The sequence below is a fragment of the Stenella coeruleoalba genome, assembly GCF_951394435.1.
Source record: "Stenella coeruleoalba genome assembly, chromosome: 5".
NCBI lineage: Eukaryota > Metazoa > Chordata > Mammalia > Artiodactyla > Delphinidae > Stenella > Stenella coeruleoalba.
The window spans coordinates 137,692,409-137,711,786 of NC_137150.1; the positions used below are offsets into that span (position 1 = coordinate 137,692,409).

At 44.7% G+C, this 19,378-nt stretch overlaps 1 protein-coding gene across 11 annotated transcripts in view; it reads right to left on the reverse strand.

Annotated features, from left to right (window-relative positions):
* ERG (ETS transcription factor ERG) overlaps window positions 1-19,378 on the reverse strand; it is a 278,833-nt gene that overhangs the window by 60,140 nt on the left and 199,315 nt on the right. For all 11 annotated transcript variants that reach the window (XM_079921908.1, XM_079921907.1, XM_079921913.1 and 8 more), the window contains one exon: window positions 1,929-2,146. In XM_079921908.1, coding sequence (XP_079778034.1) covers window positions 1,929-2,146 — 218 coding nt within the window. The remainder of the gene's footprint in view (window positions 1-1,928; window positions 2,147-19,378) is intronic.

Consider the following 19,378-nt stretch of genomic DNA (forward strand, 5'->3'; position numbering starts at 1 on the left):
TTATACAAACACCGCTACCTTCTTCAGAACAGGATTAACCTGCATGCCTCCAAGTCTCAGAAACAGATACAGCGAACGGTCAGTGGGACCATTCTATCAGATGGATAGGATTTACCTGTAACATATTTACATATAACGAGGAGCTGGCCGGGACTCTGGCATCCTGGACCCTATGCTTGCCTTTTCTACCATGGTCCTTTCAGAAGTCTAGGAATTAGCCCCTTGACGAGGCCTAAGATGGGTCTGCCTGGGCTTGAATTCCCTTTAAAGGACCAGTGCTGTAGGAAATAGGCAACATCAGAATTAGCGTTCCCACTTTCAAGAAGAAACTCGACGCACAGAAGCGAACTGACTTCTCAGGGCCCAGGGACGTTCTGGCCCCTCCCATCTCCCTGTTTGGCACGTCCAGCCTCATGGTTGACATTCCCTCTGAGGGCTGTGACTTGGCACCTTCACGGACACCACACTAGAAGTTGATGCAATGGTTTCCAGCACTTATAAAACATGACACTTATAAAAAACATATTTCGCATTAAAATATATACGTAGCAAAAAGGGCCTATTATAGCTGCGACAGAGTGGGGAAAATGCACTGGGTGTGGAGTCAAACACCCTTGATTGGAATCCAAATTCTGAGTTGCTTTAAGTGCTGATCTGGGTTAGCCAGAAAATGCCTGAGTCTCAGTTTCCTCATCCATCGAATGGGGATAAGCATTCCTCACAGGGCTGCCTGGAGGACTGACAGGCCATCAGATGTAAAAGGGCTTTATACATAGTAAAGCACTAAAACTTGTGAGCTGCTCTTGTGACTCTGGGCAGATCATACAAATTTAAATGCAATTATTCTTTCTTTGTCTTGAGATTTGATACGATTCTTTCTGAATATATATGGGGTATTATATCATAATTGAAATCAACCTGACTCTTCAAAACTACATCCAATGAAATGCTTTTGTGGGCTTCCCTGGTGGCACACTGGTTAAGAATCCACCTGCCAATGCCGGGGACACAGGTTCAAGCCCTGGCCCGGGAAGATCCCACATGCCATGGAGCAACTAAGCCCGTGCGCCACAACTACTGAGCCTGTGCTCTAGAGACCATGAGCCACAACTACTGAGCCCATGTGCCACAACTACTGAAGCCCACGTGCCTAGAGCCTGTGCTCCGCAGCAAGAGAAGCCACCGCAATGAGAAGCCCCTGCTCGCTGCAACTAGAGAAAAGCCCGCACGCAGCAACGAAGACCCAACGCAGACAAAAATAAACAAACAGATAAATTTAGAAAAAGAAAAAGAAATGCTTTTGAGTGTCAGGGATAATACATTCGGTAATTCACTAATACATTCTAGGTGACCGCAGCATTATCGTGACAAACTCAGGAGAGTTAATACTTATGGGTGACACTGGTGCTTGGTTTTAAGTGTAAGTAAAGATGAGAAGAAAAAGCAAGCATCCAAAGAAGGTGACAGAGGAGAGAAGGTTGGGGGGCGGGGGGCTGGAGGACACAGAAAGTAGGTCCGTTAGCAATGTCATAGGGCTTGGACATATGCTACACTGCCTGGCCACTAGCTGACACTCTCCCTCCATGAAAACAGAAGACAGCTTTACTTTCCAGGCAATAAAAACCTCAGAGACAAATTCTGCCATATGTGGGCAAGGCCCCCTCCCACAAAGCCCTCACGTCTGGGAAGTGGAATTGAACATCTCATCTTCAAAGCGAGTTCTCGGTAAATGTACTACTGGTTTTACAACCTCTATCCTCCACGCAAACCACTGGAGAACACATTTTCTCAGCATTACCCAGTGTTACTGTTCAATGCCCTGAGTTTCTGAAACCATCTCGGGGGAAGCGTGATCAATTTCCACTTTGCCTTTTCAAGGGGTGGGAAAACCAGAGGTCTGGGAGAGCAAGAGCCAGCAGTCTCCTTACCTTGAGCCATTCACCTGGTTAGGGTTACATTCCATCTTGATGGTGACCCTGGCTGGGGGTTGAGACAGCCAGTCCTGCTGAGGGACACGTGGGCTCATCTTGGATGTCTGTCCATAGTCGCTGGAGGAGGACGCGGTCATGTCCGTCTTGGCCAGGTGCGGCGTGCCGTATGCGCACTCAAACAATGACTGGTCCTCGCTCACGACAGATAACGCTTCCTGGACACCCAAAGAAACACACAGTCAGGACGTTCCAAGGGACAGTCATGCTTCAAAAAGTTGCTAACTGTATGGTCATTTCTAACTGGGACCCCCTTTTTAGGTAGTTTTTACGGTATCCATTTCCACCTTTCAGCAGCAAAAGGGAGCTGGCTTTCTTTCCCCTAGAGACGGTAAGAGTTGGCACTGGCCGACCTAGAAAAACTTTTGTGCAGGTCTCCAAACATCCCAGCCTTGACCACAGCCGTGCAGATAATACCCACTTTAATCTCAACTCAAGGAAGTGGAATTTCAAAGGTCTTAGAAGACATCCAATTGCATGTGTCATTATTTGACAAATGCAATCTATAATTCAAGCAGACAGGGTACAGAATGGTCGTGAAGATTAAAAAAGACATGTGACGGCTAACACCTAAGCATCTGGCAAAACCGCCACATTCCCAGGAGATTTTGAAGAAGAGCTACTTAGAAGAGTGAGGGGGAAATGGGGCACCAAAGGACACAGAGACAAAGATACGAATTTTTCCACTTCTAAGTTATTAGCTGAAATAGTTTCAAGTGGCGCTTCCATGACGGTGAACATCTGGATGATAAATGAACCAAAAAAAAAAAAAAAAAGCTGTGATTAGCCAGAGGTTTCCAAATACCAAGATGTTTAAAATACCTAGATCGCTGACTAGCTCTTTTTTTTTTTTTTCCCCTTACTTTCTATTCCTATCTTTGCTCATTTTGCATGATTGGGTGAGAAGAAATAGAAATGTGTCATTGTTAGAGCATTCTTCTGTGGTTTTAAGTCAAACAAGTGGTTAGCCTATGGCTAGGCGGACATTCGACAGCCAAATCAGCAAAGGCAAATTCGATTGGGAAATTTCAGCTACTGGAATGACGTATTGTGCAGCAACGACACAGAAGAACTACGAGACCATCCAACTTTGCTTTCTATAACCAAAACAGAAATCCATGTGGTAGTTCATGTTTATTTCAGTCCTTGGGCACCCTCGGTACTGCTATGCAGCTGGTGAGAAGCAAATGCTGTCTGGGTCACACATGTTTTTTAAATGGAAACTTTGGAGCCAGTGGGGACTGTGGAGACCTTCTTGTCCAAACTCCTCATCCCCCAAATGGGAAGATCTGAGACCCAGGAAGGTCGAGACCTCACCTTGAGGTGAGCTGCCCAAGATAAAGCAGGGATTTGGTGAGCACAATGGTGAGTGTTTTATCTTCAGTTCCCTCCTATCCCCACAGCCCAGGACACCCTTCTTATATTCCTTGGTTTCCGATAATTGTCTGCCTTAGCACTCCTTTCTCATTCTTTGAATTGATACTTAAATAAGTAACGATTTTCCCCCCACCCCCGTTAATAATAGAGCCCTACGAAGCAGCCTTTCTAAGACAGAAGCCCCCCCCTCCTTAGGCAGAAGTGTCCGAATCTTTACGGAACACATGCAATTTCACAAAGCACCCCCCAATCCAGTGTGTCCTCCCCCACTCCATCCCCCATCTACCCAGGGACCCGAGTACCTGAACTTCACTGCCAGGCACACTGTGCTGTGAACCAGTGAGCAGGGAGAATCAAAAGGAACAAACTCAGTGCTCTGGCTCTCAGAGTGGAGGCCAGGTGTCTGTGCATGGATAACCACCCCCCGCCACCACCCACCACCACGGTATCTCTAAAATCTCTTAGAATCGCAGCCCTGTGACAGTTTGGGAAAGAGTAAGCTGGGGGTTTAAACAATAACTCAAAATGTAGAAAAGGATGGGTTGTGCCAGCCAGAGAACCAGAATCAGGCACAAGGAAGAAAAGAAAAAAAGTAAGGCATCTTGAACCGCCAGCAAAAGCAAACGCATCAACAAACAGACGGCAACAATCCGAGAAATGGGCACGGTAGATTCGGCGGGGGAGCCTGAGTCACGTGGCGCTCTCTTCCGGTCACAAACGGAGTGAGGGGATGTAAGGAATCTAAACTCACAGACATGGGTTTAAAAGTCAAATCGGCACCACGGACTTAGTGCAGTCCTGCTAATTAATAAAGGCAAAATTATAGCTTCTTCAATAAATTGTGCAAGACAGGGTCTCCTTTCCCATCGCGGCGCTGGATGGAATGGTTTTACGCACTCAGAGCAAAAAACAAGGCTGAAGGCTGCCTCCATTCTCCCGCCGGGTCCTGCAGACTCCACCAAGCCTCGGAGGGGAATACCATGCTATGTAATGTCAGCGTTGGCTCACCGGTGAAGAGAAACATGAATAAATGTGCGATGTGTATCAGAAATTGGCAGAAACAGGTTAGATATAAGGAGCAGGCTAACCTTTAAATCACAAATGAGAAGAAAATGGCTTTCACAACAAAAAGAGTAACAATGTTAAAATATGAGTATCTCCCCAAGATAAAGTAGGATATTCTCACAAACACAACCAATGACCAAATAAATGTAGCCTAAGATTTAAAAACTGGACCAAAATACTAGAACTGAAACCAGGCTTCAGTGTGTGCTTGGAGGGGGAGGAACCCATTCTCACATCTGGCAAAGCATTTTTCCACCACATGGTTTTCTAAAGAAAGAAATCAAAGTTAATTGAGATCGATTTAGGAAAAAAAAAAATCTACAAAAGCTAGAGATAAGCGGGGGGGGGGGGGGGGGGGGGACACACATCTTTTCTTCGTATCTTAAAATTCTCCTCCAAGTTAGTACTGAATAAAAATGAGAAAGGCCATATACTTCAGAATATCAAAAGCTGCTTTTGTTCGCTAGAGGAGAAGCAGTCTAAAAATGAGGACGCTTCAGGATAAACGTTTCATTTCCAAAGGGGTGAAACACAGTCCATATTCTGGAAAGACAGCACATGCCCCAAAGTGATGCTAATTAAACCAAGGCAGGCAAGCACCTAGGGTTAAGTACAAGTCAGGAAAAGGAAACAAATGAATAAATGGAATATCTCACACACACACACACACACACACGTGCGTGCTAACTTAGCACATCTGAACAATGGAGGAGTCAAAAGAAGCTGAAGGGTGGTCTTCAGAGACCTGCTTCAAAGATGACCACGAAAATTAACTGCTGTTCTTTAGAAGCAAACAAATGCTATGTACCCACAGCATGCCTTTGTTCACCCACTTGACTTTGTATATTACATGTAGGTTTCATCATCCCTTTGGTTGCAGTATGAATGACAGAGGCTGGTGCATAGGATTCTCCCACCCCAGCAGCACTGGGACTTCAAAGCAGGGAAAGGATCTAGCCTAGTAGGATTAAAACCAGAATGGATCGCTACACACAGGCTGGTAACCAGGAACACATGAGTCCCTCAACTGTAGCTCTGCAAGTGACTCTTCCTGGCCTCGACGGATGCTGTCCCTGCTTCCCTGCCGTCTGGCTTCCCTCCTTGTCTGTGGTCATCTCACCTACCTACCTGCCTACCTGCCAAAGCTGTCGGCAGATGCCTTAGGTAACATCTATGGCTTATTCCCTCAGCACCTTCGGCCAGACGCGGGGACTTGCAAACTGCTTTGGCTACCTTATGACAGAGAATTCAAAAAAAAAGTCCAAACCTGGCAGAAATGTGGCATAATTAATTAATATGCCCACCTCTGTGTTACTCTAAAAAGACATGAACTTTAGATTGGTGTGTGCGTGTGTGCGGGGTGTTCTTTTCTGTAGCCCCAAGAAAGCTGGGATATTTTGATGTGCCCGGTGGCAGGCTACCAATGCCATTTTTCATGAACTTATGAGAAATGCATAAATTCTAAGCGAACTGCCCTCAAACAAAAGGGACCGTCGTGTTAGTATACAATGTTTATTATTTCATTTGAATACTGAATATGCACCAATGCCATGTGAGGACCACTTCTTCAGATTTTGGTCATCACAGTTGACTGACAGTTCTAGAAAGTGAAGAGAACTCAACTAGATTATATTTCATACATGAGACTAAAATACGATTCTATTTTTTAAGTAACTAGATTTGGGTACAACAAAGGTTCCAAAATGCTTAGATTTTTTAAAAAATTAAAAGTCGAATGCACTTTTAAGCATGCTGACATTTCCAGCAAATGATTTCAGACAGCCTAAAACAGATGAATTTTTTTCTGTAACAGATGAATAGTTTGAGAGGCTCCTATGTTTCCAGCAAAAGAATTATAAAATAAGGGTCTGGGCTCAATTTTGCTCTTAACTTTTGATCCCCACGGTTCATAAAAACACTGAAATGTCAATCCAGGGAACCCAACATACTTAAATTTTCATGAAAATCTGGGCGTGGTAAAATGTTGAAACTAAGAAAGTCTTAAGGAATGATCGGCTCTCTTTCACAGCTGGAGCCAGTGAAGCATACCCAGGGAAATGATCCTTACGTCGTTTTCAAAAATCCAGAGGATGGCCAGAACTAGGCGTCCAGGGAACAGGATTCCCAAATTCACCCTCAGTTTCCTCAAGTCTTAGGTGCCTCAAATAGTTATGAAAAACAAATGGAAAAACTAAGTGGAACAAGCATGTTAAGATTATGGTCATGCTTTAGAAAAAGAAATTCTTACAGAAGTCTTTGGTATCACAATACACTTTAGGAAGCCAAGGTCATCTTAAATCAATAGTCTGCCTTTCCCCCACACACATAACCAATCAGAATCTGGAACATCACATAACTGCTTACACTGCGATGAATAAGCCATCTTTTAGCCATGTTCTCTTGACTCATAAGCAGCTGATCCATCACATAATAAACCAGGTTACCTTGGTAAGCACTTCGTATGCAGTATCCCTTTCAATCTTATTACACTGATTTTAAGATACACCTTTTTCCACATTTTACGAGCTCTGAAATCTGGATGCATCTCACCATCGATGGCATGTCATGCGTTATTGGCAGCATCTCTTCTCCTTTGACGGCCGGTAAAATAATGGTTCGTTTTATCATCAAGGACATCTTAATTTTATGAAATACAGTCCTGACAATAGTCTTATAAGGTCAGGTGTCATTCCTGCCCACAGGTGAGAAAGCAGGATTGGGAAGAAGGGTAATGTCAACGTGAGGACAAGGTAGCAGCAGCGTTCGTGTCGGGGAGTGGAATCACTCCCTGAGGCTGTACACTCGCCACTCTGGGTGTGACCAGAGAAAGAACAGGTTGGGCTGATGGAGGTCAGATGCACAGGGCTTCACTGCCTTGAAACGGCTGTGGAAAGAGCAGAGCTGACAGCACAAATAAGAGACGGAACCACCTAGAAAGAGAGAGGCTGGTGGAGGGAAGAGGTGGGAGAAGGCTGAGGGGATAAATGCCCAGAATCCCAGGACTTCGATGGAATTAAAGGATCAGGAGAGTAAGTGGAAAGCCTGTTGGAAACTAGGAGGGAAATTTCTAAGTACAACACGCTCTCTTATGAGGCTAAAAGCTATGTAGCAATAGGTCCCAGATACATTTAATTAGTCTTTCTTACTTAATAGTTTAAATCAACAAATCTGTTCTTTTCATTGGTTAATCAGATAATTCAGACCCAAATTGATGGCCGTGTATTGGGGTGTGTTCATTGTAGGTGGATGCCTGGCTTCTCAATCAATACTGCAAGGGAAGAATAGGGCAGGTAGGAACACCATTTATAAATGTTAGAGCCAATGCACGTGGTGGCCTTAAATGGATGTCTGCAGACCTAATGATACTGGAAAACTATTTATTAGGCTGTCTCAAGCCCAGTTGTTTATAGCTTCTCGGGCTTCCCTGGTGGCGCAGTGGTTGAGAGTCCACCTGCCGATGCAGGGGACACGGGTTCGTGTCCCGGTCCGGGAAGATCCCACATGCCGTGGAGCGGCTGGGCCTGTGAGCCATGGCCGATGAGCCTGTGTGTCCGGAGCTTGTGCTCCGCAACAGGAGAGGCCCGCGTACCACAAAAACAAAAACAATTGTTTATAGCTTCTCTTCAAGGCAGAGTGCATGCGGTAGATGCTTCTGGAAAGTCTACTCCTAATCACATTCAGAGGAGAAAAAAGCAACACAAATACGTCCCTAGGAAAGACCTCCACTCCATGTGCCCAACAAAAGGCCAATCCTTCCAGAATTTTATTCTCAACGTGTATATTTTTGCATTTGAATATTGCCAACATCTCATGGGATGAGAAACTTCCTCTGACCGGTATCTTTTAATTACAACACAAAAAAAGCCAAACATCGTGAGTTAAAAGATGCATTGTCAGGCTGAGTGGGAATCATTTTGCCCCGTCTTGATATTATTTTCTTTCCTTAATTCTTCAGCGGAGGAAACATTAAAATCATATATTAAATGCAGCATCTAGCTTTGTGCTCACGTTTTTCTCATTTAACACATTGCTATTTTAGTCCTTCAAAAATATAAAAATCTTGGATTAACCTCAAAGGAAAAATGTATGTAGGCAAATGAAGTCCATCTAAAGAGAGTGTTTCCCCAATGTGGTATCGCTTCAGTATCAAACACGTTTACAACTGCAGTACCAGCCCAGCGCTAAGAGAATGAAACCCAGGACTGGTGCAGAGATACAGGCATACAAATATATTCATATACATGCATACACATACATATTTATACGCACATATATGCATGCTCACACACACACACACACATATACATACACATATGTCAATTTCCATATACATGCCTATACATACACAAATATATTCGTATTCACACATACATGCATATTCGTATGTACATGCACACATGCATAAACATAGACACATATTCATGCATATTCACACACATGCATATTCACACACACAGTCATACACATATACACACATACATATTCGAATATACATATCTGTACATGCATGCATGCGTATTCATATACACATACATATTCACACATATATGCATATTCATATACATGCACATATTTACATACAACATGCATATTCATATACAGAATTTACATACACACATAATACACGTATATATATATCCATCTATCTCTCCATCCTTACTATCTTTGCTCATTGAGCACTTTAGAGGACCTGTACACAGTCCTTATTGGTCAGCAGACCCCCTAGGGAAGATGGTGCCTAAATGATGTAGAACACCAGGATTCTTCCCTTTTTGCCTTGATTTGTTTCTTTCTCAAACTCGAAGGTGCTTTTCCTCCCCTCAGCAAATCCCTTCAAGAAAAGACTGATCTGGAAACCAGTCTCCTTATGACCTTCAGACGAATTTCCCTGCTCTGAACTCACCGGATTTCTCCTTGGCTCTGAGCAGCGTAGCCAGTCCTGGGAATTCTCTTGCTCACATACTTCTCCCCCAACTGCTGCCTTTATGAAGATATGAGCATTTCCAGGGCAGGATCCTGTGTGTGTGTGTGTGTGTGTGTGTGTGTGTGTGTGTGTGTGTGTGTGTGTGTGTGTGTGTCCCTAGCATCCAAACAGCTTCTTAACATCACATTTTGTTGATGTTCCTATTAACCACAGAACTAAGTCATGAAATTATACGAAAGCCTGATCATAAATGCTGTAGGTCCAAAAACTTTTTTCACATCAAAACAAAGGAAAATATACTTGTGAGATGAAGTGTGCAGCCAGTGACCAGGAGTTTGGAAGCTAATCGCCCTGGCACTGTAGCCTCAGCCATATGATCCTGGAGCACATTACTGCAGGGTTTTACCTGAAATCTACGTAGGCTTGAATTAGGGACTCTGCGTAGTTAGGCAACATATGAAATAAATAAGACTTACTAGAAAATGAACACTAGCAAAGCAAGGAGAGAAGCTTTCAATGGCTAAGCGCAAATCCCAGAACGCTTGCGGAGATTGGAGCATTGCAGAAAAATGTCAAGGAGAGAATAGTTAGGTTCCACATAAGGAGAACTGGATTTAAATGAACCTCAAAAAATTAGAAACCCAACAAACATAATTTTAAAACAACCCTTCTGTTTACTTTCTCAGTTCTATGCAGATGCTCTTTGAAACATTTGAAACGAGGGTGAGATAGGAATATTTAGCCTGGCAATCAAGGTTTCAGGCATGCACGATGAGTTAAGTCTCTGGGTTCTACAGCACAGCATCCTGCTATAGTTAACAGTTCTGAATCATATACTCACAAATTTGCTAAGAGAGTAGATCTTATGTTAAGTGTTCTTATCGCAAAAAATATATAAAATAAAGAGGGAAGGAGGAAGCTTTCGTAGACGATGGATACATTTATGGCATGGATTGTGGTAATGGTTTCATGCGTAGATACTTATCTCCAAACTTATTAAGTTATAAACGTTAAATACTGTACAGCTTTTTAGTACGTCAATCAAGCCTCAGTAAAGTCATTTTTGAAAAAACAAAAGAAACAATGTGTAAGTGATGTTAATAGCCTCTTTGTTTTCCTACAAAGAAACACATTTTCCCCCCATAGGCTTCTTTCCTTCTTTAGAGATGAATAAAAAAGTGTAAAAACATGTGTGGAAACATCCTGTTTGTGTGTTTTAAGTCGGAATGAGTGCAAAGAATGCAGCACTACCCCCTTCAGATCCTTCTGCACCCTCTTGGTTTTGTGGGGGGCAAATTCTACTCCTGGCTTTCCATACTTGTTTGTGTTTTTCTAATCACTGTCATCACGTGACACTCAGAAAATTTCATCAAAAGCCTTCATCTTATTTGTATCTCATTTGAAATAACTCATTTGAGATGAAAAGATGATTTGCTTTTCACTTTGATCAGCAAATTTAGGATAAACAATAGAGATGCACCAAAATGTCGGAGACAGCATGGTAGAGCATGGTGGCCACTGGATTGGGGCTCCAAAGACCTGAAGTGGAAGCTGCCCTTGGTCACTGGGCCACCCTGGGACTTCCACAACCCCACTCTGCTCCAAATTCAGTCCCACGTGAGCTGCTGAGGGCTTGTTACAGACGCAGAGTCTGCGTGTCTGCAGCCCTGCTGAATCAGAATCCACTTCATAACATGAACCTGGCACACTCGCATATTCAAGTTTAAGTCCTGCTGCCTTATCCTCGCTTGAGTCTCAATTTCTTCAACTATGAAGGTGATGTTGATGAGAGCTGCCCCAATCCCAACCAGGGCTCCCAATGGGCCAAGTGAGCTAGTGTATGTAAAAGGTTTCATAAGCCTTAATGTTGCATTTCAACTATTATCCCATCCTAGAAAGCTGATGTGACTGACCCAAATTCTCCATGGGGTTCAAGACAGTGGCTTGGACGATCCGTTTCAAATCCTATTCTTCTAACAAGCCACATGCCAGGAAAAGTATATCGTCTCTCGTATGCCATTAGTCACTCATTCTTTGTTAAGTACTAAATTTAAAAGTCAGGTATCTTTATCTAACATGGGGAGAAAGATGAGCTGGCATCTTTGCTTTTATTGTCGAGAGCATTTAGTCCAATGTGATTTAGCCTTTATGGTGCCCGGTCCAGTTTGTACATGGGTTTTCGGTTGTAATTCTACATTAGTTTGTTGGATGTCAATTCAATGTAAGTTTTGTGTGGGAAGGGATCTGGATTCCCTGTTGAAAACTGTGGCCTCAACAGCTGGTACGTACCCTGGCATGTTGTTGTTCTCTACAAAATGAGTGGATGAATGGATGAATAGGTGAATGTATGAATATACCACGTTCTCATAACACAATTCCCATTCATTTCCCTAAAATTGCACACAGCACACAGCTGATGTTCCTCAAACTCCCCAAAAAAGTCTTCTCTTCCAGGATGTGGGATCCACGATGCTTTTCATCCTAACTTTCCCTAAAACCTCATGAGATTTTTAACAAACTTGGACAAGGAAGTGATTCTACGGCAGTCTTGCTAAGAGGCTCACGGAACTCTTTTACTCTTCTGATTTCTGCAGCTCACTCAGCCCAACCCAGGTTGGGCTGCAAGTGATTCAGGTTCCAAGAGGCACAGAGGACGCTCAGAAGGGCACCGCCACGCCCAAAGGGTGACAAAGTCATTAGCAGTTTTCCTCTATTGGAACAGCCCTCTCTAAACCCCAAGGGAGAGATGGTACATCATACCTCTCACCTCCAGGAGCTCCATGAAAACAGGCAGCTCTATGCTTGGCCCTTTCAAAACATACATTCAGACACTAAAAATACAGTGCACTGCACATCTGGAATGTGTCTCATCCATGAATCTCTGACACATGGATTCACTGTTTTCGAGAAAATTCCAAGAATTTTATTCATGAGAAAACTCTGGCACAATGGGAAACGCTGGCAAGCATTAGATAGCAGCAGCAGATGTGCTGGCCTCCGCCCCCAGGCCTGCGGCTGGTTCAGCCCGTTTGCATCAGGTACCTATCTCGTGCCTTCAAACTTCCAACTCAAAATTCCCCATAAAAGAGGGAGGCCTTAAGTTTATTAAGTGATGCGGTTCCCCCCACATGGGTGCACAGTACCAGATGCACTCTGCAAGTGTCGGGATGGGCACGTGGGAATTTAAAAGGGACAACAGGAACACAGGGTCACTGGTGTGAGATGCAACTGCTCCCTGTGCCTCGTGCCCTGCAGCCACCGCCTCCTCGTCTGTTACATGAGGGTCTGGTCTCCTGATGTTTCCTTCCTGAGGTCCCTCCTTGCGCCAAGATGAAATCTACTGTATTTAACTAGTGACATTCTCTTCCTGCCGGGGCCAAACCACAGGCCCCACCTTCTCCATCTCTGAGCAGCTATGTGCCTAAGGGGAAAACCTATCACCTGGGGAGCTGCGGAAAGTTCCTATGAGTTCAGGTTCAGAGTGAACTATGGGCTCTTTCCAGGCTGCCCTGGGTTTTAATTTCCTCTGGATAACTTCTTCCATGCTCATGGTGGGAGGGTAGTCAAGACCCTGAGAGCTCATTTCATGTCTTCAACTGCCATTAGGACCTAATCTCCTGCACGGGAACTCTGGGTCTGTTCAGAAAACACATCAGCCACAATAAAATACAGTTCTACTAACAAAAAGTCTTACAGAGACTGGGAGTCTCGTGGCGGGAGGGAGCATACGTAAGAAGCCCTCACTTTTCCCAAGGTGCTCCAGGGACCTCCTTCCTCTCCTTTCCATCCTCATTCCCAAGTAACTGTTGTCAAGGGCCACACAACGTATAAAGCAGACATGAACACAAACATTTTCTTTTCCTTAGACACCAACTCCCATTGTGGAAAGAGCCGAGAGCTCACCCACGGTGAGGGTCCAGCCCTGCCAACCCTCACTTCGGCTCCACGAATGATGACGCCTCTGTCCCTGGGGCTGGGAGGCTAAGCCTGTGCTTTGCACCAGATTTTCTAGCACATAGATCCGTGCTGGTGGCTGCACAGGAAGGGGACCCAGGAGCTAGGGTATCATGACCTTTGTTCCCGCTCTGCGCCGAGCTCAATCTCTGCCTATCATGTAGTTCAGGGCACGAGAGAGGACCCCGTCATCAGAACACTTTTCATGCACCAACCAGCTGGTTACCAGCGAGACCTGATTTTTACAATTCTGGGAGTGTTGATCTCAAAACCTAATACGTTTGAATTATGCACTGTAAACTCGTCCAACAATTTCAAACCACGTATACATATATCATACGCAATGAGGCTCTCCTGAGCCCCTCTGTAAATTGGTCTCTTTAAAAATCTGTAGATGTGTTCCTACCCAAACCACTCTAACCCGCAGAAAAGCTTGGCGGCCTGAAAATCTTCATGATGTCTACCCCAGGGTCTAAACTTCGGTTTTCAGATTGTCTCTTTACTTGGACCTCTTTACTTATTACGCTGAATCCCCAGGGAGGAAGCAGAACCATGAATGTCCATGTCTACCCACCTTTTCCAGGAGAAGGAGGAAGTTTCCAGGGCTCAGAACTGTGTGCAGTGTCATATACATGTACAGGCACAAAGAGAGCTGCTGGACAGGTGAGGGGTCTGTGCAGATGTATCTCCTTTCCGAGGGGGTGGAGTTTCCTGTCACCCACCCATCTAATTTGCATAATAAGCCTTATGGGGCGGGGGCACATCTACTTAAAAGGGCAACTTACTTAGTACAAAGGATGATTTGCCGTCCTGTCTTCCAGTCTGGTAGACTTGCACTGATCACTATTTGCAAGCAGAGGGACACTTTAAAAATTTAAACAAGGTGTAAAGAACTGTGAACCTTGCTTTTCAAAGTCTGATCCATGGACCAGCAGCATCAGCATCACCCGAGACTTTGACAGAGAAGCAGAGCTTCACCAGGCCCCACCCCAGAGCTACTGAATCAAAACCCTATTCAACAAGATTCATAGGGGGAATGGCAGGCACATTTAAGTGTGGAGAACTGGGTGAGAGGGTGGTCTAAGTTTCCCAAAAGAAAGAAAAGGCAGGGCTGCGTGAGAAGGGGGAGGAGGAGAGGGCAGACTACTTCTTTTAATTAGAGTGGTCAGGGAGGTCTTCTTGGAGGAGGCGAGCCCTAAGCAAACTTGAAGGAGGCCCAGCGGTAACAGAACAAGGCCAGAGGTGGTTTGAGGGTGGGACACAGGGCTCAGGAACAGCCAAGGAGGAAGTATTGTCACAGGAGAGGAGGGACAGGAAGCGCTAGCAGTGGACAAGGAGGTAAGCCAGTTGCGGCTGGGGGTCGTTGGCAGGACCTGGGCGGTACTGCGAGTGAAATGGGAGCCTCTCTAGATGTCTTGGCTAAAAGCCCAGGGATTGTCTTCTTTCCTAAGATATACTAATATTTTCCACCTCGTATGGGCTGTGCAAAGAAAATACTTTCTATCTTTTGAGTTTTATTATTTTCTTTTTTTTTAAACTTTTTATTTTATATTGGAGTACAGCCGATTAACAATGTTGTGATAGTTTCAGGTGCACAGCAAAGGGACTCAACCATACATATACATGTATTCCCTTCCATTCAGGCTACCACATAACACTGAACAGAGTTCCCTGTGCTATAGAGTGAGTTTTATTATTGGTTGGCCAAAATGTTCATTCGGTTTTAAGTAAAAATAAAAGACATTTTTCATTTTCACCAAGAATTCTATTGAACAATGGATTCACCAACACAACGAACTTTCTGGCCAGCCCAATATTTTCAGTATTTCAAAGTGACTTGCATGCATGTATCGTGCACACCACGTGTACACCAAAAGCCACACCTCACAAAATGTTACGGCCATCCTTTGCTCCCCATGCAGTGGGGGCTTCTGTTCGTCATCATACAGAGAAACTGTGGGAATTCAGAATATGTGTTTTTCATTCAGAGAGTCTGTAAATGGCCATGACCGCTGTTAAAAGGTTTTGCACAGACAGTAAATACCTCCCTGAGGCTCCTCTGCCCCCACCACTCTAACAGGCAGCCTCAGGGAGCCCTACCTCTGGAATCAAAAGGAAACACAGCACCAAAGGGATCCCCTGCTCCCAAGTCAGCTGTGTGAGGCCCACAGATTCTGGCAGCTCTGGTGGCAAATGACAGGCCAGAACATCACTTCCTGCTGCCTCCCCCCCATGCTGGACTGAAAGTTTCAGGGCTTGAGCAGGGATGCAGATGACCAGGTATTTCCTCTTTAAACACAATGATAAGCGTGCTTCAGGAAGGAGGCATTTAGAAGAACTGTTTATTGTCCTTGCCGGTGGAGAACCCTAATTCTCCGAGGTCTATCTGGTGGAACGTGCTTCCTGGTTAATAAAGGGTGACTTCCCTTCTGCTGCGGAATTTTCTCAAGTCATCAACATAGGCCTCGTAGCCATCTCTGAATCCAATCTCGACATTCAGTGTATAGTCTGTATATTAGTTTTCTAGGGCTGCGAAACCAAATACCACAGACTAGGGGGGCTTAACCAACAGAAACTCATTTTCTCACAGTTCTGGAGGCCAGAAATCCAAACTCAAAGCGTGGGCAGGGTTGGTTCCTTCTGAGGGCCATGAGCTGCTCCAGGCCTCCCTCCCTAGCTTGTAGAAGGCTGTCTTCTCCCAGGGCCTTCACAAAGTCTTCCCTCTATGCATGTCCGTATCTGTGTCCAAATCTCTCCTTTTTATAAGGACGTGGCCATATTGGTTTCAGGCCCAACCTCATGACCTCATCTTGATTACCTCTGTAAAGACCTGATATCCAAACACGATCACATTCTGAGGTTCTGGGGGTTAGAACTCCCACATATGAATTTAGGGGCACACAATTCAACCCGTAACAGGGCAGAGAACGTGTCCATTTTCTTCGGGGGGCTGCTGTGCGGCTTGCAGGATCCTAGTTCCCCGATCAGGGACTGAACTGGGGCCCCAGCAGTGAAAGCGCAGACCACTGGACCGCCAGGGAATCCCAAGAGAGTGTGTCCACTTAATTCACTGCCTAGCACAGTGCCAGGTACCAGAATAAGAACAATAAGTCAGTGGTTCTCAAAGTGTGTTCCAGGAACCCCCTGGGGTCCCAAGACCCTTCCAGGGACTCTGCTGCTTGACAGTTTTCACGACATGCTAGGACATTATTTGCACCTTCCTGGCTCATCCTCTCACAGGTGTACAGCGAAATTTGCCAGAAGCTACAGGACATGTGATAGTACAACAGATTAACTGCAGGGGCAGATATGAGAATCCAGCTGTCAGCTGTTAAGCCAGACACTGAAGAGATTTGCAAAAATGTGAAACAATGTGACTCTTCTTACTAAATGTCTTTTTGGAAAAGACAGTGATTTTTCATAGCCATGTGTTATTTAAATTAATATATAATGGGTTTATTACTGTTATTTTAAAATGAATTCATTAATAAATATTTTAAGAACATCTCAATTTTTATTTCTAATTCAGTAAACATCAACAGATATAACCCCTATCAACCACTGCCCTTTAGGGTCCTGAGGCATTTTTCAGGGTGTCAAGGATCCTGAGACCACAAGTTTGAGGACCACTGCTGTACAGAGGTAAACTGGCTAGGACCTAATCTTTCTTCTCTGAAGTAACCCACAGTCTTAGGGTGATAAGACGCTTTATAAAGAACATATTTTTAGTAGCTAAGTGCCACAAAAAAGGAAGTTTGTTGGCCATCCCCTTAGGTTGACAACAGAGAGTTCTCATGAAGAAAAACAGAAAATCTGATCTCGACCTAGTGATGTGTTCAATTTGGAACATAAGAACTTACAACACCAAGAGTTGGAGGGATCAGCACTTTTTTGGCCTCTCAACTGATCTGCCAAGTGTTGGCCCCAGACCGCCTAACACTGGACAGAATCTACTAAAGAAGCAGGTTGCCCACCCCCACCTAGTTACAAACTACCTACCAACATCTATTTCCAGCTGAGCCTTCTTGAAAGTGGCATGCCTCTTGGCAAAACGAGAGGAGGTCCATGAGGGAACCCAGACCAGCAGGAAATCAGCGGAGACTGAAGACCACCTACCCACTACCAAGCTGGCTGTGCTTCGGATCCGAGCCAGCCTGGGAAACTGGTCCTGCGGGCGAGGGGCTGCAGGGTCCAGGCACAGACTCCCTGCCCATCCCCCAGTGATACCATTTTGGCACACCTGGTGCCTCTCTGGACGCACAGGTGGCCCTCTTCAATTAATGCTAAGGACCACGCTCCTTTTTTTTTAATGACCAGGTTGTTTTAATTTTTAAACTTGTCTCTTGGGAGATCCTCCCTGTTTATATCCTTGTTAGGGATTGCACATAGCTATCTCATTTTAAAACCATTTCTCCAAGGTACCTGATTCAAATGACAAGTAGTTGGGTACCCACCACGTGCAAAGCAACTAGGGTGGGCACTGTCGGTAGTGATATAAGATGGATCATTCTCAAAGTCTATTATTCTAGACAGACTGTAATCACTTTGATAGAAGGACAAAACACCTGGGAGAAGAGATGCATCAGGACTGGGGGAATGCAGGCTCCATGAGGGCAGGGGTGTTTTTTTCAGTGATGTTTCACCAGTGTCTGTAAAAGTGACACACACACACTGAATATCTATTGCATAAATTCTTAGTATGTAGGTGTTAAGTGTGGTGCTGAGTTTGTCTACTGCTTGGATGATGGAGGGAGGAAGGAAAGTAGGAAGAAGGAAAGGAAAGAATGAGGGGAGGGAGGGAGAGATACTCTCCTTTCTCTATTGGAACAAAAATCCTACTGTGTCACTCTCCTGCCCTAAAATAAAATCCGATTTCCCAACATCTTCTGGCCCCTAGAAACCCATAAATCCTGCAAAGAGGCGTCTACAGCTTGTTATTCTTGTAAACTATTTCTGCATTCACTTGTTAGTGACCTGAGCAATGAAGATAACTTCCAATCAACCAGAAGAGGCAGCTTAACTTGGCAAGGCACGACCTACATCATTGTGACTTTGTGGGAAAATCCTCCTATTCTACTAATTCAAGAAACATTTGGATGGGCTGCTGGGAATTAGGATTCAATCTTGGATTCAAGTCACTTGAGTTAAGGACCTTGTTCTTTATCTGGATGAGGTCCCACTTTGTAGTTAAGAGAAAGACCAGACAAATGAAAGCAGAAAAAACGTATCACAGCTCAAGTTCATGTGCAAGAACACATTACTGTAAAATTCTTGTGCTGCAAATGTTTCCAAGGAAATAAGCACACTCCCGGCATGTGCACTGGAGGGAATGAACTGGGTTCTTGTGCTGTTGCCCCAAACAACCCTCTCTCCTCCAAGCTGGCCCCAGATCTTCTATACATGATACTGTTTCCCAACAAGCAGTCGGACATCAAAATGTGAAATCAGAAACACACATTTTCTGGTTATGAAGAACCTAGGGACAGGACCGGAATAAAGACGCAGATGTAGAGAATGGACTTGAGGACACGGGGAGGGGGAAGGGTGAGCTGGGACGAAGTGAGAGAGTGGCATGGACATATATACACTACCAAACGTAAAATAGCTAGCTAGTGGGAAGCAGTCGCATAGCACAGGGAGATCAGCTCGGTGCTTTGTGACCACCTAGAGGGGTGGGATGGGGGGGTGGGAGGGAGATGCAAGAGGGAGGGGATATGGGGATCTATGTATATGTATAGCTGATTCACTTTGTTGTACAGCAGAAACTAACACACCGTTGTAAAGCAATTATACTCCAATAAAGATGTTAAAAAAAAAACCACATTTTCAAAGAACAAGTGCATTATACTAACAAGTTAGATGCAGCGGGGGCAGGTGTACCCGTGGGGTTGGAGGGGCAGGACAGAAAGGAGTTCAGGAGAAAGTGTGTTGAGATTTGAGACATGAAACTAAGAAGAAGGAACCCCCAACAGGCACACAGAGGTGGGTTCTGTAACCGTCAATGTGCTCTCATCAAATCGCCACCTTCAAAGGACTTGGATCTGAGGCCAGACAGAAATCCATTAATTTG